Raw genomic sequence first — 17,886 nt, forward strand, 5'->3', positions numbered from 1 at the left:
AAAGAAAAACTCTTATCAATTACAGGCAAATGCATGATTAGAATATAGTGCTTACCTTTTTCACTTACACTCTCACTTTCAATCTCAACATCATCGCAACTCGTATATTCAGGTGTAGAAGCTAATTCCTCCTCTGAACTGCTCAATGAAACCTGGCGCATTTTACCTCCTTTCTTTGATTTATGAGGCTTTGGTGGTGGAGGTCTCACTGACTCTGACTGGTCAGAACTGAGAGAATCATTCCTTAACATTGTTTCCATTTTCTCCCGTTTCGTTTTTCTTACAGCAGAACTAGGATCTAAGTGGTGTTGTTTCCTTAGTGAGTCAGTACGTCTCACGTCTGGTCTATCAATGGGTATTGGACTCCTCCGGGGGGTAGGAGGACTATGGTTTGTGGTCCTTTGCGGATAAGAACTTGGTCCCTGAGCCTCTCGAGTTCTTTCCATTGAATAAGATCGCTGAATTTCCATGGCGGCTCTACGTTCAGATATAGATCTTTGCCTTGATGGTCGTTCCATCCTTAGCATAGAAATCCTGGAGTCTTCCAGTTCAGCATTTGCCAAAGAAACATCACTGTGCCTTCTCTCATGCCTGGCGCGTGACACTTCAGCATGGATACGCATTTGTTCTTCATAGGGCTGTGGCTTGACTGGATAACGGGCCAAGTTCGGATCACTTCGATAGCGTGCCTGGTATTCCTCCTCTCTCCTCTGTCTTTCATATTCATCTCTGCTCTCCACATCCTCATCATCTACAATATATTCTTTGGAATGTCTATGACTTCTCCTGTTGGAGTCCCTATAATTTATATGATCAGACTCTTCATAAAACTGAGGTTCACGTTGAGACCTCCTATCAGCATAATCTGATGGAGATCTAGGCATTGCGCTGTCCGAAGTAGCATACTGTGAATATTCTTCTCTTTCTTCCCTTTGGTCGTATCTTCTATTCTGATCTCTGGACACTGATGGACTTCTTTTCCTAAATAACCAAAAAAAAAAATGATAAAAAGAGCAGAATGTAAGCAATTTCACATTTTACTGATTCACTGGAAGGCTGGATGGATAAATTCAAATAGTTCTTTTGCTTCTTTTTTTTTTTTAAATTTTGAAGTCATGCCATAACTAAAGTTTTGCTGATACTCATTTTATTCAGTTCAAATAGGAAATTTAAAAGGTACTTTTAATATACTTCTTCAATGACGTACCCCCTATGGAATATACATATGCCCCCAAATCAAATAATCAACATTTCATCCTGCTGTTGCAAAATAGCCTTTATTCTAACTTTTTGCTTGGCTCAATACCCTTACGCTATCTCCTCTCACTATATCCTGTTATTCAGAAGCTTAGAAAAATTTCACCTTTCTTTCTCTCTATTCCTGATACTTTGATTTCATAGTTACTTGAAAACATGATGAAGCTAAACTGATTGATCTCTAGTTGTTTGGTCAATAGTTTAGTCAACATTTTTTTACTAAAATGTTGGCTCTTAAAAGTCATTTTTCACTCATTATCTACCTAGATCATGCTAGTACTGGTTCATCTAAATTTTCATTTTATCATTATATTTCCAACCCTTTACTGCCCTAACTTGAGATAAGCAATGTAAATAAATACCAACTATGATAATTTATTCATTTCAAAAAGAAATCAGAAAGATTTGCTACATTTATTCCATCTTCATTAAATTAAGGCTGGCTCCATGACACTTCTGTCTTCATAGCTGACCTGTATCTAATATGTCCTTACAGCCTCAGAGAAACAGTTGTTCATTAAGTTTTCAACCTGCCCCTCTAATGCCATTCAAGCTGGTAGACCTTGCAATCACACAAATAACTCTTTGTCAACAAAATGTTCATACTGTTCTCTTCTCTGGCACAAACTCAAATAATGGCAATCACCCGACATGAGAAGCAATGGAATGGGAATCATGAAGATGTCAGAAAAGGTTTAGAATAACTGTTACAGAGATTTTGCCAGGACACATGAAAGGGTGGGGTCAGTTGAAGTTAAAGACAACAAAGATTAGAGAGCTCAGTTGAGAATTTCTTAGACAATATTTTTGATCCAAAAAAAAGAGCAGAGAAAGGATACATGTGGAATGACCCAACACAACAAAATTATCATCCTCCTCTAAAAATCTCTTTTCTATCACCAACCCCCCATATTAGGAATGCAGTCTGTCAATGAATCAGTTAGAGTCTGTTAATAAAAACAAAAGTCACTCCAGGTTTTCCAGAGAGTCAGGGTTTCAATACAGAAATCAAAACTATACAATTGCTGATCCTGCTAAGTAATGAAGGTCAGAGACTTTAATGTTGCTCTCAGCCTGGAGAGCCAAGGACAGGGTTTTCAAAACAGCCTTTAGGAAACTTCGATGAATTCCAAAAGTCTCGGGGAATTTGCCACCAATTATCTCAGCTGATTAGCATATTAGGGTGGTCAACTAACAGAAGCTTAATCCAGGAGCCACTAAAACTTTCACATCTGGCCATCTGCCTGCCAGCAAATCTGCTTGGCAATAATGGTTTCTATCATCTCATCTACCTTTCAAACCTCATACATGTGCATTGCTAGGGCTGACTCTAACCTAGAACCATAAAGGGAAAAGTACTACAGTACATGAAGGAGCTACCCTGTTCCCTCAAATGTTTTATGGTTAAGCAGGTATATGTACTTAAAAAAAAACACACACACACTTACATATTTACATATAAAACATTTAGGACTTAACCACAAATCTTTTAGGTTTGTGATTCACATAACACCAGACTCCAACAATTTAAAATATACAATCAAAACAGAGCACTCAAATTATACAGCATTAACTTATATAATATCCTATTTATGTGTCTATTATGCATAATTCATTTTACTTTTTGTCATTATTTTTATACATATGAATAAAGAAAAAATATTTTAGTATGGGAGCAATGTAACCTGAAAAGAACACTGGAGTTAAGGGATCTGGGTTTCTTAGTCCTACTTCAACTATTAACCAGTTACTCAAAACTTTACAGACATTTAATCTTTGAGCATGTACTTTAAAGTGAGAGATACAGATTATACACATTAACTCAAATATTATTTTAACAAGTATGTATTAGATAAAAACTTAATGCCATGTACTATAATATAAATTAGGAATAAAGAAATGATTAAGAGATGACCCTTTGTTACAAGAAGCTGAGTGATTCTAAAATCCTCTTCCATTTCTTAGAGATTATGATCTTATAATATCAGTACCACAACTTCATCAAGTTAATATGCCTAAATGAAAGTTTAAAGCATTGCAAAAAATAATAGTCTTATCAAGATGTAATTAACTTACTAGTGCCAATTTTTAAAATATTCACATCTCATTATCTAGCTACTTATCTACTTACTACACTACAAATATATATACTAAGATAAATGAAAATTTCTCTAGGGAACTTTAAAGAATAAGGAATTAAATAAGCTCTTTCTCAAACTGACCATCTAACCTCCATTAAATGCAGACTTTATGGAATTCAAATACATTTCAGTGTTTAAATAACAAATTGCTCTAACCTAAGTTAATAAATATATCTGTCTCTAAATATAAGAAAAGAATTTTTAAAGTCTCATTTAAAGATTGCTTAACTTTTAATTTTCTTTTTTTTTTTGTTGTTTTTTTTTTTTCATTTATTTTATTATTTGGAGGCTAATTACTTTACAATATTGTAGTGGTTTTTGCCATACATTGACATGAATCAGCCATGGATTTACATGTGTTCCCCATCCTGAATCCCCCTCCCTTGTTTTAATTTTCTTAAAACTAAGTGTGTACTGAATAGAAATTTGTGTTTCCCCAGCACAAAATACTATTAATTCCATTCATAATTACTTAATTAGCATCCAGTACTGACTATATTTCCCCAGCATAACACTACTCATTCTACTTTAAATTACCTAATTTTAAGTACTGTCCACTAAACCTTAAATTTTAACACACTTTTATATCTCCAGTATTTGTTCAATCACTCAATAAATATTTATTTAGTGCTGACTATGGTCCAGTTATGATGCTGGTTGCTGGAAATACAACAGAGAAAAGGCACATAATGTCTCTGCCCTCAAGTTCTTCCTAGTGGGGAAGACAGTAAGCACATAAACAAATCAAGCTAAATTCATACAGTAAGAAGACCTATGGAAGAAAATTGGAACCAGGTAAAATTACAAAAGTGACTGAGTGAAGCTTTCAAGAAAGAAGGTCTTTCTAAAAAAGTACATTTGAACTAAGACCTGAATAACATAGTTACACTATGTATTCATGTAAAACATAGAGCTTTGCTGGAAATGTCTTGGGTATTCTCATTTAGTGCTATTCTTTCCCATTTTTTTTTACTCAAAGCTGTTTTATGAAATATAAATGTACTGAATTCTTCGCTGTTATTTTATTAAATCAAGGATTTTCCAGGATAGTTCATCTCTAGCATCCATCTAAAATCAGACCACTAAGCCTTTTTCACATGCTCCTCCGTTTCAAAAAATTTCAGTCTTCCAAACTGAGTAAATTGGAATTTACCATACTTGGTAAATACCTCATTATATTTTGTCTCATCTCAGTTGAAAGTCAAAAGAAAAACAAGCAGACTAAATCAGAATGAATGGATATTGGTTTTACAATATTATCAAAATACTTTCATGCCTAAGATTACTAATACAAATTAATCTCTCAAATGTGGAATTTAAGACTACAAGTAAATGAAGTAAAAAGTTGCAGAAAATGTTCACAAAATAGGATATTCTGAAGGAAAATAAACTTAGTGATGGTCTTTATCCTCACTGCACTTCTCTAGGTAATCTTACACATTTCTATCCAGAAATATCTATAATACTGCTTAAATGTTAAATTTCAAGAAGACAGGCACCCTGGATCTAAGGAAGGTGGCACATAATAGGTGCTCAGTCTGCTGAATGAAGAACTGATTGAATAATTCTCCCTTAGGTTATCTCTGCTTTTCATGGCTTGCTCTCTTCTTTAATTGATATGCTAAAACAGTCTAGTTCTTCTCTTTCCCCTACTACTCCCAAGGCAGTAATTATATGTTAATTATTATGTGTTAATTTGACTTTTGTTGTTGGACTTCAGACTATTGCCTATAAAATGACTTCTGTGGCAAAAATGTATTTTGAGTGCCAATCCCTTTAGAATTAAACATTTAGAACAAGATCTCTTTGGAAATGAGGGATTTCCTAGTAATATATTTAACATCATTATGGTTATTATGGGACAGAGACAGGAAGGAAAAAGGAATACTCTATTTCCTTGAGGAGTTAACTTAAATTTCTGAAAGTAAGAAGGGTATAAAGTGAATATAGTGAAACTTTATAATCCAGGAAATATATATTCTGTTGTGTTGATAAATAAGCATACGTATTCATTACAGAATTCAATTCTAAAAGAAAGTATATTATTAATTAGACCTTAGCCAGCTATTTAAGTGAGTTTTAAAAATCATACCTTAGGAAAACTGAATTCAATATTAAAGCCAACAATTACTTTGTTCTAGAGATTATGAAATTTGCCTGAAGCATGTGAATCACACTGTGGATGTTGATTTTCATACTATTTGAGTAAAACTTGAACACTGGTCATGATTTCTGAAATTGGGATGACTATTGTCACAGTTACTTAACATGAAATTGGATTTTTAAAAATATGCTTTGAGGTAGAGCACCTGAGAGTATATTAAAGCCATGCTAGAAAGCAAGGCAAGATACTTTAAGAATATTCTTACCAAACAATGAATCTGCTGTCAGATACTGCAAAATATTCAAATACTCTGTCAAAACAATTTTTACCAATTATATCATTAGAATTACTTCCTATATACTTTCTTTAAATTAAAATTGCTATATTTCTCAGACACTATATGTTTTTAAGGAACTGAAGAAAATCTATGAAAATGTAACTACTGTACCTCTAAACTGCCTTCACTACTGGCCTTTGTAAGCAGGCCTTAGCATTTATTATTATCAGGTGGTAAACATTTAATAGGAAAAAGAATATAGTGGTAACGTACAATTCTCTAAACAATCATAAAGCATTTAACAGTATTTAATCCATAAATTTTAATTCAGAAGAATAGAACAATTCATCTAAGATGTTGTATTTCACTTATTCCTTCAAAGACCCTGAGAAATTAAAAGGCACAATCCAGTATTATGACTTTTTTAGAATAAAATGTATTTGTGACATTATGCAGTGTTTTAATTTTCACTACTATGCATCAATCTTTATTTTTAATATAGAACAATATCAATATCTACTTATATTACTCTGTATTTACCTAATAGCTGTTCATCTTACTTCTCTTAATTGAAACAAGTTGATACAATTACTTTCTCTTTCACCATACTATAGAGGTCTTCATTAGAACTTGGAGAAGAAAATGGCAACCCACTCCAGTATTCTTACAGAAAATTCCATGGATGGAGGAGCCTGGTGGGCTACAGTCTGTGGGGTGGCAAAGAGCCAGACATGACTGAACACACAAGCAATGTAACTGTGACTAGTTTATAGAAAGTCACGCACAGAAACATCCTACATCTACTTCAATCAGCAGCTTTCCTGGTCTACTGCTTATAATTTTTTGTCATCTGAACTAACTAGTCAATCTATTTATAAATATTCAAGCTATACATTCACACCTGAAACTTCATTGTAAATGTTAGGCATAATAGTTTGAGCAAGAAACTCTACTAATTAGTCTCTTTAAAATTCCATGTCTAAAAATCATATTGACTGACAGCGAAACTCCAAATAAAAAGTTTTTTCCTCAATGAAAGCCACTTTCAAGAATATCCCAAAGGTAGCTCAATGTATATACTGTATATTAATTCATGATGTTTTTAACATTATATTCTATTTTAATATTTATACCTTTAGCATCCTATGTGGTTTGTCTTACTATACTACCTACAATACTTACTATATATAAGATCATCAAGTGACTGAAAATGTAATCCAGTAAACATTTGAAGATTTACAAGAACAGTGAAAGATTACACAAAACACTTAACCTTTAATATTCATAAATTTTTAATTCTGAAAACCTATGGAATTTTTAAGAATCATAGTGACACTGAGAGAAAAGTGAAGAACTTGAAGATTACTAATTTCTCTAAATGCAAATCTGTATTATTACAACTAACACTACCTATATGAAAATCTCTTACTCATGCTTTTAGTAGAGATTACTGAATAATTATCACTATATTAGTATAAGAATAGAAATTATATTTGAAGAGTCAATAATCTGAAAAAATCTCCAGTTCTTTAGAAGCTAAATACAGCATGATATTGCTAAATAAATTGAAATGATACTTCCTTAATTCAATTACACATTGCTAACCATATAGTTTAAACATAACACTGTAATCAAATTCCAAATTTGAAGCTGTTAAGGCACACTAAATCAAGGATTTAACAGACGCATACAATCCTGTAAAACATAAAATACGTAGGTTCTGTACCTATGACTCCTACAAAAAAAAGGAATTTTAACAAATCAAACAATTTATATTCATCATAAAACAGAAAAAAAATCAATCTTTTTTTACATTTCACAGTATTCAACACATTTTTTATAGTTTTACCTTTTGCTCAACCAATGCACATCTGTCGAGCATGAAGCATCATGTTGACAAAAATACATCAACACTGTTCCAGGGAGTGCTTTCATTTAATCCTTCTAGCTCGAGCAAAATCATTGGAGCCATCCTTAATCAGATGATTTGAAAGTCTCTATTTGCTTACAATCATTATATTTCAAAATTCAATTACTAAAAAGTTACACATAAAACAAAACTCATTTGCGGATGGAGTCATAAAATCCTCTAGTGATAGGCCTGTTAAGAAAAAGGTTATTCTTTAATGTCGTTACTATGTGGCTGTATATAGCTCAGGTCAAGTAAGAATGTACCCTGTAAGAAGGATTATGGTACTTAGCTGATTAGTGCCTCACAGTACTGAAAACTAAATGCATCCTACATCCAAGGCATTTCTGGGCACTATACTGAAAACAGACAGATTCAAAAATCATAAACCATGCTCTCCTGTATGAGTTACAGTATTTCTATAAACCACGTTCTCCTGTATGAGTTACAGTATTTCTAAAATAACAGGATTATTGTGTTTGCTATTGTAAGTCTACCGCACTGCTTCACAATAAAATGTAGAGGCATAGTAAAAGATGGTGATGGTTTAACAGGACTACTCTGTCATTTCTTCTCGATCATTCAATAAGAAGTTTCTTAATCTTCACAAAAAGACAGTGCTCCCCTAAAGGTGTAATGAAAGAGGAAGTGGCAGTGTCTATAAAAATTTAATTTAAAAAATGTGCTCCATGAGCCAAGAATTTGGTTAGACACTGAGTTTAAATCAAGCTTTGCTCACTTTTATCACTGCAGTGCCTCTATTGAGACATTCAAAAAGCTAAAAAAAAAAATAGAAAAAAAAAAGATAAAACCATGGATTTCTTTCTACCGAAAGCCAAATACCTAGATATTAATATTATCCTTTTGAGAATTATGTTTAAGTGATTCCAAATAAACATATAAAACTGAGAATAAGTCAGCATTTGTAGAACAGGGAGTGTGCTGTGTTTTCGTCTCCAGTATTTCAAGTTTATATGAACGTTTAGGAACATGTCATAGCACCATTCATCTACTTATGTGAGACACTGGGGGCAGAGGAGGGGAGGAGCAGAGACAGATAAAGTCATTTTTACCTCCCAAGATTCCTAATAAATATTTGTAGATTATCGAACAGAAAGGAAATAAAAATTCAAGTTAATTCATTTTCACAGGAATATTTACCAATAATAAAATTCAACCACTTAGACCCCACAGTTCATATCAAACTGAAAAATAATTCCACACAGTATTTGACACCCCCAAGCAGTTAAGTCCAGATTTCAGAAACATCACAGCTGATGGATATAGCACACTCTCTTCTTTCCTTTCCCTTCCATTCACCTCTAAGCCCTTAGTGAGCTCCCGGCAGTATTTTCCCAACTGCAGTGCACAATGCTGCCCTTCTCCTCTCCCGTCGGCCTTGCTTCTCGCATTTGTCCATCTCAGACCGGCATTTGGATCATTTCTAACATCACGCTGCTTTCCCTTTGCTCTCTAAAGGATGTTCCAGGTCTCCAATTTCTTCTTCCCCACCCTTTGAGAGTGATACGGTCCTGTCCTTTTTAACTCTTTATTTTGACTGTTTTTTCTCAATTCTTCCCTAGGTAAGTACTTATACATTCAAATTTATGAAGGTCCAATTTGGGGTTTAAACAGTTTTCATGGGACTATTACACTTTTAGTAACCATTGACCACTTCAGAAGTACAACATAAGAAAAAGACTCTATGAATCAGATATTAGCTTAATTTTATTTTATTCATAATAATATTTTCAACTTATATTTGAAAAATGTAGACCTAGTATGTAAATCTCTAGAAAATGATGCACAAATGATGCTACCTAATAGTTACCTATTTGGGCCATGCCCCACTCCACTATCTTTCCCAAAATTACCATGTCAAAAAATACATGAAGACTAAGCACCATTCTATACTAGAAGATAATTTAAACCAGTAGTAATTTTTTCTTCAAGAAAATTAGAGATACCAAGGGAACATTTCATGCTAAGATGGGTACAATAAAGGAGAGAAATGGTATGGACCTAATAGAAGCAGAACATAGTAAGAAGAGGTGGTAAGAATACACAGAAAAACGATACAAAAAGATATTCATGACCACATAATCACGATGGTGTGATCCAGACATCCTGGAATGTGAAGTCAAGAGGGCCTTAGGAAACATCACTACGAACAAAGCTAGTGGAGGTGATGGAATTCCAGTTGAGCTATTTCAAATCCTGAAAGATGATGCTATGAAAGTGATGCACTCAATATGCCAGCAATCTGGAAAACTCAGCAGTGGCCATAGGACTAAAAAAGGTCACTTTTCATTCCAATCCCAAAGAAAGGCAATGCCAAAGAACGCTCAAACTACTGCACAATTGCACGCATCTCACATGCTAGCAAAGTGATGACAAAAATTCTCCAAGCCAGGCTTCAACAGTACGTGAACTGTGAACTTCCAGATGTTCAAGCTGGATTTAGAAAAGGCAGAGGAACCAGAGATCAAATTGCCAACATCCGCTGGATCATCAAAAAAGCAAGAGAGTTCCAGAAGAACATCTACTTTTGCTTTATTGACTACAACAAAGCCTTTGACTGTATGGATCACAATAAACTGTGGAAAATTCTGCAAGAGATGGGAATACCAGACCACTTGACCTGCCTCCTGAGAAATCTGTATGTAGGTCAAGAAGCAACAGTTAGAACTGGATATGGAACAACGGACTGGTTCCAAAATGGGAAAGGAGTACGTCAAGGTTGTATACTGTCACCCTGCTTATTTAACTTATATGCAGAGTACATCATGTGAAATGTTGGGCTGGATGAAGCACAACCTGGAATTAAGATTGCCGGGAGAAATATCAATAACCTCAGATATGCAGATGACACCACCCTTATGGCAGAAAGTGAGGAAGAACTAAAGAGCCTCTTGATGAAAGTGAAAGAGGAGAGTGAATAAGTTGGCTTAAAACTCAACATTCAGAAAACTAAGATCATGGCATCTGGTCCCATCACTTCACAGCAAATAGATGGAGAAACAGTGGAAACAGTGACAGACTTTTATTTTCTTGGGCTCCAAAATCACTGCAGATGGTGACTGCAGCCATGAAATTATAGACACTTGCTCCTTGGAAGAAAAGCTATGACCAACCTAGACAGCATATTAAAAAGCGGAGACGTTACTTGACCAACAAAGGTCCATCTAGTCAAAGCTATGGTTTTTCCAGTAGCCATGTATGGATGTGAGTGTTGGACTATAAAGAAAGCTGAGTACCAAAGAATTGGTGCTTTTGAACAGTGGTGTTGGAGGAGACTCTTGAGTGTCCCTTGGACTGCAAAGAGATTCAACCAGTCCATCCTAAAGGAGATCAGTCCTGAATATTCATTGGAACGACTGATGCTAAAGCTGAAACTCCAATACTGAACTGAATTGAAAGTGCTCTATCTATATCTGTGGCAGCCTTAAAACAATTCTGACAATAAACAAAGATTCATTGGAATCAATATAAAGAAGTACAATGAGCAAGATAGGAGAAATAGAAATTTTTAAAAAGAATAAATAAATTAACCTACCAACAACCTTCCATAATCACAGAGAGGCTCTACAGTTACTTCATTCTATTTTCCACTGATAACTTAATATTTTTTTAATGTTACTGTCCTTTTATGGAATTTCAACTATTGGTTTCATATACTTTTTCTCTCCCCATATTTCTATTTGCTCCAAAGGGACAAAAGATTTTTGGTTAGGGCCTGCAATTATACTTATTCAAAAAAGAGAAATATCTTCCTATAAAATGAAACAAACATATTTAGAAGTATACATCAAATTTAAAAAGAGATGCTGTTTATCTGCAAATCAATCATATGTATAATTAATTTTAATCTTAAATGCTTAATTCCTTACTGAGAAAAGAAACATACAGTGTTTTAAAATATGGAAAATTCAGATAAATGGAGGAGCGGCATTTTCTGTTTCCATTAAGGTGAATTCTTTCCTCTTAGCTGTTCACCCAATCCATGAGGAAATTCTGTTGGATCTACTTTCTGAATATATTCAGAAGCCAAACACTTCTCACCAGCTCCCCCAGTAAAAGCCTGGTTTCACCAGTATTTCTCATGCGAATTACTGGAAAACTCCCTGAGTGGTCTCCCTGCTTCTACAATACCCTTCAGCTCTCTCTCAGCACGGCAGCAATAATGTACCTCAGATCATATCATTAACATGCTTAAAACCCTTCAACAACTTACCAGTTTGCTTACCACGCCACAGGACCCGGCGCCCATTGCTCCTTGTCCTCCTCCCCAGCTGCCTGGCCCGGCTCACTCAGATCCAGCCGCGCTGGCTTCCCTGTACGTTTTCACTTAAGATCATTGCTCTGCCTAAAATGCTGTTTCTCCAGAAATCAGCAGAGACATCTAGTCTTCTAGTCAGTAGAAAGCTTCTTTTAATTCTTCTTTCATATCTCACTTTCTCAAAGTGAAACCTGGTCTCAAGAAGGCTTCCCCTGGTCAACCTACTGAATACTTCAATCTCCATCTCCACCCCTCACCTTCCAAATTCCAATCCATTTACACTGCTTTACTTTTTAACCTTTTTCATAACATATCTCACCTTCTTATTATATTTTAAAATATTTTTATCGGAGTCTAAGTTGATTTACAATGTTTAGTTTCAGGTATATATCTCAAAGTGAATCAATTATACATATATCCACTCTTTAGATTCTTTTCCCTTATAGGTCATTATAGTGTATCTAGTGGGGCTTCCCTGCGTTATACAGTAGGTCCGAATTATCAATAGCTATCTATTCTATATATAGTAGCGTATATATGTCAATCACAATCTTCCAATTTATCCCTCCTGCTCTCTTATCCCCAGGAACCATAAATTTGTCCTTGATATATTTTCTGTTTATCATGTTTACTGTTTGTTTCTTCTTGCATAAGTTTCACAGGCACTGGATCACCATTTTGGTTACTTTGTTGTTGTTGTTCAGTCACTTAGTTGTGTCCAACTCTTTGCGACCCCATGTATTGCAGAATGCCAGGCTTCCCTGTCTTTCACTATCTCCTGGACTTTGCTCAAACCCATGTCCATTGAGTCAATGATGCCATCCAACCATCTCATCCTCTGCTGCCCATTTCTCATTTTACGTTCAATCTTGCCCAGCATCAGGGTTTTTTCCAATGAGTCAGCTCTTTGCAACAGGTGGCCAAAGTATTGCAGTTTCAGCTCCAGCAACAGTCCTTCCAATGAATATTCAGGGTTGATTTCCTACAGGATTCACTAGTTTGATCCCCCTGCTGTCCAAGAGACTCTCAAGAGTCTTCTCCAGCACCACGAGTCGAAAGCATCAATTCTTTGGCACTCAGCCTTCTTTATGGTCCAACTCTCCCATGTGTACAAACCACATCTTTAACTATATGGACCTTTGTCGACAAAGTGATGTCTCTGCTTTTTAATATGTTGTCTAGATTTATCATAGCTTTTCTTCCAAGGAGCAAGCATCTTTTAATTCCATGACGGCAGTCACTGTCTGCAGTGATTTTGGAGCCAAAGAAAATAAAGTCTGTCACTGTTTCCATTGTTTCCCCATCTATTTGTCATGAAGTGATGGGACTGGATGTCATGATCTTAGTTTTTTTAATGTTGAGTTTTAAGCCAGCTTTTTCTACTCTCTTCTATCACTTTCGTCAAGAGGCCTCTTCACTTTCTGCCATTATGGTGGTTTATCTGCAAATCTGAGATTACAGATAATTATTCTGGCAATCTTGATTCCAGCTTGTGTTTCATCCAGCCCAGCATTTTGCATGATGTACTTGCATATAAATCAAATAAGCAGGGTGACAAAATACATCCTTGATGTACACCTTTCCCAATTTTGAACCAGTCCATTGTTTCATGTCCAGTTCTAACTGTTGCTTCTTGAACTGCATACAGGTTTCTCAGGAGGCAGGAAAGGTGGTCTAGTATACCCATCTCTTTAAGAATTTTCCAGTTTTTTTTTGTTATTTGGTCACTTTATTCCCAAATAACTGGCCTACAGTATGTGCTCAATAAATATCTACTGAATAAGTAAAGAAAGCTACAGAAGCAAAGTATTTTTTACACTATGATTAAAAATAAATGTCATTAACCCAACTTGCCCAATTTAGCTACAATAAAAACTTAATAGGATTAGACAAAACTCACACCATTTGCTTTCCTTTTTTTGTATTTTAACTTGAAAAACACACTGACAAAGTACTCAAAACATTACTTTCAGGCGAACAAGCAAAATATGTGCCTTTATAGCAGGAGTTTTGAGAACACTGACCTCTTCACTCTCCCAACTACTGGATGTTTTTGTCCAATTTTGTTGGCCTTTTAAGAGTGATCTAAGAATTTAAGTGATCTTTCAGAGGTGTAGAGAAAACTGCATTGCTGAAATAGGGAAAGGCAAGGAGTTAAAGAAAACCTGTTTCTTGATAGTAGAAGAGAGAGAATATTTGAAAATAGAGAAACAGAGCTAGTTCTGTAAATTAGCCTGCCACTAATCTGCATGAGAATACCACTCACTCATACTATTTTAGAATATTACAGGTACAAAGAAAGCACTTTCTGAACAAGATTTTTCTTGGAAGAGAATTCCTGACAACCAAATCAATACAGTACTGTTTGGAGCAACTGCCATGACAAATCAAAACCAAATAAACAAAATATATTGTATTTAAATATGGGGAACTTCATTATACCAGCATGTGATAACAGAATTTTTCCTATGTGATTCCTGTGATTTTATGTACCAAATAAATACCCTTATAGCATGTTGTATATCTTGATAGAAAGCTGAAAAAACTTACACAAAATACTTCTACATGATCTGCACTTTCAGATCTGACTAAATTAGATTTATTAAAGAAACTGGATTTATCATCCAGTTACAGAATGCTCTTTCTCAAACAGAGAAAACAGCACCTAACATCTGCATCTAGCATGATACATTGGGATCCTTAGTTATCTATATTAAATATTGCACTGCTTCAAATCATGCTTCAGTCAGCACCACTGTTTACATATGCAATGTATTCTCTGGAAGATACATGTTCTTGATTTCTTAATTCTTCAAGATGAGTAAAAGACTGTCAAGTGGAATCTCTAACAGATTGTCTTCAAAAGAGGTTGAAAGTAAAAGATAATTTTTCTTGGGGCACCATTCTTTTCACTCCACTCCCAGTCTCAGAAAGTCCATCCCAAGCCCATATATCTACATGAGTTTAATATTAAAATATGATGTAAAATTTAAGGAAACTTTACCAAGGAGGTAAAGAAGATCTTCTTTTTAATAATTCTGTTCTTTACTTGAAGTAATCTTCCCTTCAGTAAATCTCTCTTAGCCTTTTATCAGCTGTCCCCCACACTCTTCCACAAATTCCCTATCAGTGATGCAACACAGACAGGAGAGAAAAAAGCACAATGTTTGCTGATGGTAGGCCCCGAGAAGATGAGACAGAGTGTGATGGATGCCACTGGTGAGACTAAGTTATGAAGGAAGGCTGTCAAATTTTAACAAGTGCTTTTCTATGGTTTTATAATATTTAAAACATGATATCCTCTTTTAAATACCACATTAATAGAGAGATAAACCATGGGAATGATGAGTGACCAGAGTAGACAATGGAGTTAGGCCTTCCTTTTGAATGCAGGAATGTTTTGTAATATAAATCCCTCCAGATAAATCATGTATTTTACCACTTTTACAGCAAAGTTTCTTTAGCAATGTTAAAAGTAACTGGTAGAAAATAATACCACACAGTGAAATTAGTTGCATAACCTTTTATTTATGCCTTGTCTCTAAAAATGTGTTAGGTAACAAGTTAAAAATAGGTGAATTTTTAGGTCACTTAAATTCTTCTGAATGAATAGAAAATGCACTCTGGCAACAACTGTGATGGTAACTGTCGCTGGCCCTCTGTCATCTATTTCTCTTCTTTCTTTGGAAAGGAAGAAATGTCTCCTCTATTCTCAACTTTGTAGTCTGGTTTGGACTGAACCGGCCTCACATGCCCTAGGGATGAGCCATGGTTAGGAAAGACCATCCCTGCATGCACTATTCCTATTATAATGATCAGCACAATGATCTAAGCTGGACCAATTGCCATGATTCTTAAGGACATTTCACTATCAGTGGTGGCACAGATTTCCTGTTTTGTGATTGAGAAGTCACATAACTCTCAGAGCTACTGAAGTCAACTTGAGGTCATGAGCTGGGGAAGTCGTCCCAAAATGGAGTCAATATCCACCTAGTGACAATTAAAAATAAAAAGAAAGAACTAGCACAATGCTGTAGGCCAATTATACTTCAAAAACAAAACAATAAACTCAGAAAAAAAGATAAAATTTGCGGTTACCAGAAATGAGGGATGTGGAATTGGAAGAAGGCAAGTCAAAAATTTAAAACTTCAATGATTAAAGAAAATGTCAGACAATTATTTAAAATGTGCTAATTTTTTTGGATTTTATGATGTCTATGATATTTAGCAGCCTTTCAAATTTGTGATTTCTATGATTTATTTTCCCTTTATAAGTAAATATTGACGTTTGCACTTAATTTTGAATTTGTGATTTTGATTTCTTTTCTTCAAGAGGGTCATACAAATTTGGTAAGGTTCAGGCCCCACAAGTCTGGACCCGATTCTGCTAGAAGATGAAAGATCATAGAGATTTGAAGATGTATTCAAGCTTTGCGTAGGTGCTTAAAAAAAAATTTAATAATAAAAATGAGTTACATGCCTTAAAAAAAGTTATAAATGTCAAGTTGTAAGATAAATAAGTACTAGGGATATAATGAACAAAATGATAATTAACACTGCTGTATATGTGAAAGTTCTTAAGAGAGTACATCCTAAGAGTTCTCACACAAGGAAAAATATTTTTTATACTTTAATTTTGCATTTATGAGATGATGAATGGTCACTAAATTTACTGTGATAATCATTTCATGATCTATGTAAGTGAAATCACTACTGTTGTACACCTTAAACTGTATGTCAATTATATCTTAACAAAACTAGAAGAAAAAAATTAGAAACAAAAAGAAGGAAATTACAACCTAAGTCACATTCTATGATATTCAGGATCAATCCTCACTTGAAGCAACATGTACCTCTGGAGTTTTGATTCTTGTAAACCAACAAATTCTTTTTTATTTTTTAAACCAGTCACAGTTGAGTTTTCTATTACTTGCAACTGAAATCTTCCTGGTTGGCACACAATCTCTAAAACAGACTCTAAAATCTGTTTATTACTTTCTCATCAGCTGTCATGACGCTTATGAACTCTGTTTCTATGGAAACTGGTTTTTCCTTTGTGAAAAGCAAGCACACTGGGATTTGTATTCTAGTCATGTTGTTTCTTTAAAGTAGTTTTACACTAAAAACAGCCATCTAATGAGATCAAAATCTTTACTGGGATCAAAAGTCACAAGACCGGATGTTTGATATTAAATTTAATTTGATAATTATGACAGTAGACTGATCCTATTTAAGGCTAGAATGCAATAAAAACAAATTACATTCCACATGTCTCAAGTGATGTAACAAACTACTTTTTTTTTTAAGTAATTCACATGAAACTATCTCCCACCCAACTTAAAAGCTAATTCAGAAATACATAAAAGAGGTAGTAGACAGCAAATGACATGATACTTCTATCACTGATAAAGCTGAAATTGGAAAATTGACCTACCAAAACCCTAGAACATTAAGTCTAGAACTGTGTTACTTTAAAGCAGCTCTAGTGAACATAGGACTTCATGATGTAGGGTTCAAAAGACACTTTGCTTAAACTGTAAGTCAATGAGACAGTAGTAGAGAATTAGCTTTACAGAGTTCATAGAGGTGAACTAGGACTAAAGGCAAAAGAGAATATGGCAGACAAAGTTAGTTGTGTCTTTTCTTTCCTACAAATAGAATCAAAATTTTATTCAGGTCAACAGTGTGCTTAGGATAAAAAAGTTATTTGTCAGGGTCTTTTATGGCTAGAGGTGGTTATATGACATAATTCAGGCAAGTAACATTTAGACAGAAGTTTACTAAGTACAGCTTCTATCAAAGCTATTTATTCCTAAGTAAGAGATAGACCCAACTGGCATGCACCTTTCATATTAATATTTTGTCCTTCCTCCGTTATGACTGGAATGTGGTCCTACTTCCTATAATTCAACAGTACTC

General features: G+C 34.6%; 1 protein-coding gene across 49 annotated transcripts in view; it reads right to left on the minus strand.

The window, feature by feature from the left end:
- The window catches only part of RIMS2 (regulating synaptic membrane exocytosis 2), a 586,561-nt gene that overhangs the window by 316,341 nt on the left and 252,334 nt on the right, over nt 1-17,886 (minus strand). For all 49 annotated transcript variants that reach the window (XM_070477293.1, XM_070477273.1, XM_070477284.1 and 46 more), the window contains one exon: nt 56-981. In XM_070477293.1, the coding sequence (XP_070333394.1) occupies nt 56-981 (926 nt within the window). The remainder of the gene's footprint in view (nt 1-55; nt 982-17,886) is intronic.

This window comes from Odocoileus virginianus, chromosome 15 (assembly GCF_023699985.2).
Source record: "Odocoileus virginianus isolate 20LAN1187 ecotype Illinois chromosome 15, Ovbor_1.2, whole genome shotgun sequence".
Lineage (NCBI taxonomy): Eukaryota > Metazoa > Chordata > Mammalia > Artiodactyla > Cervidae > Odocoileus > Odocoileus virginianus.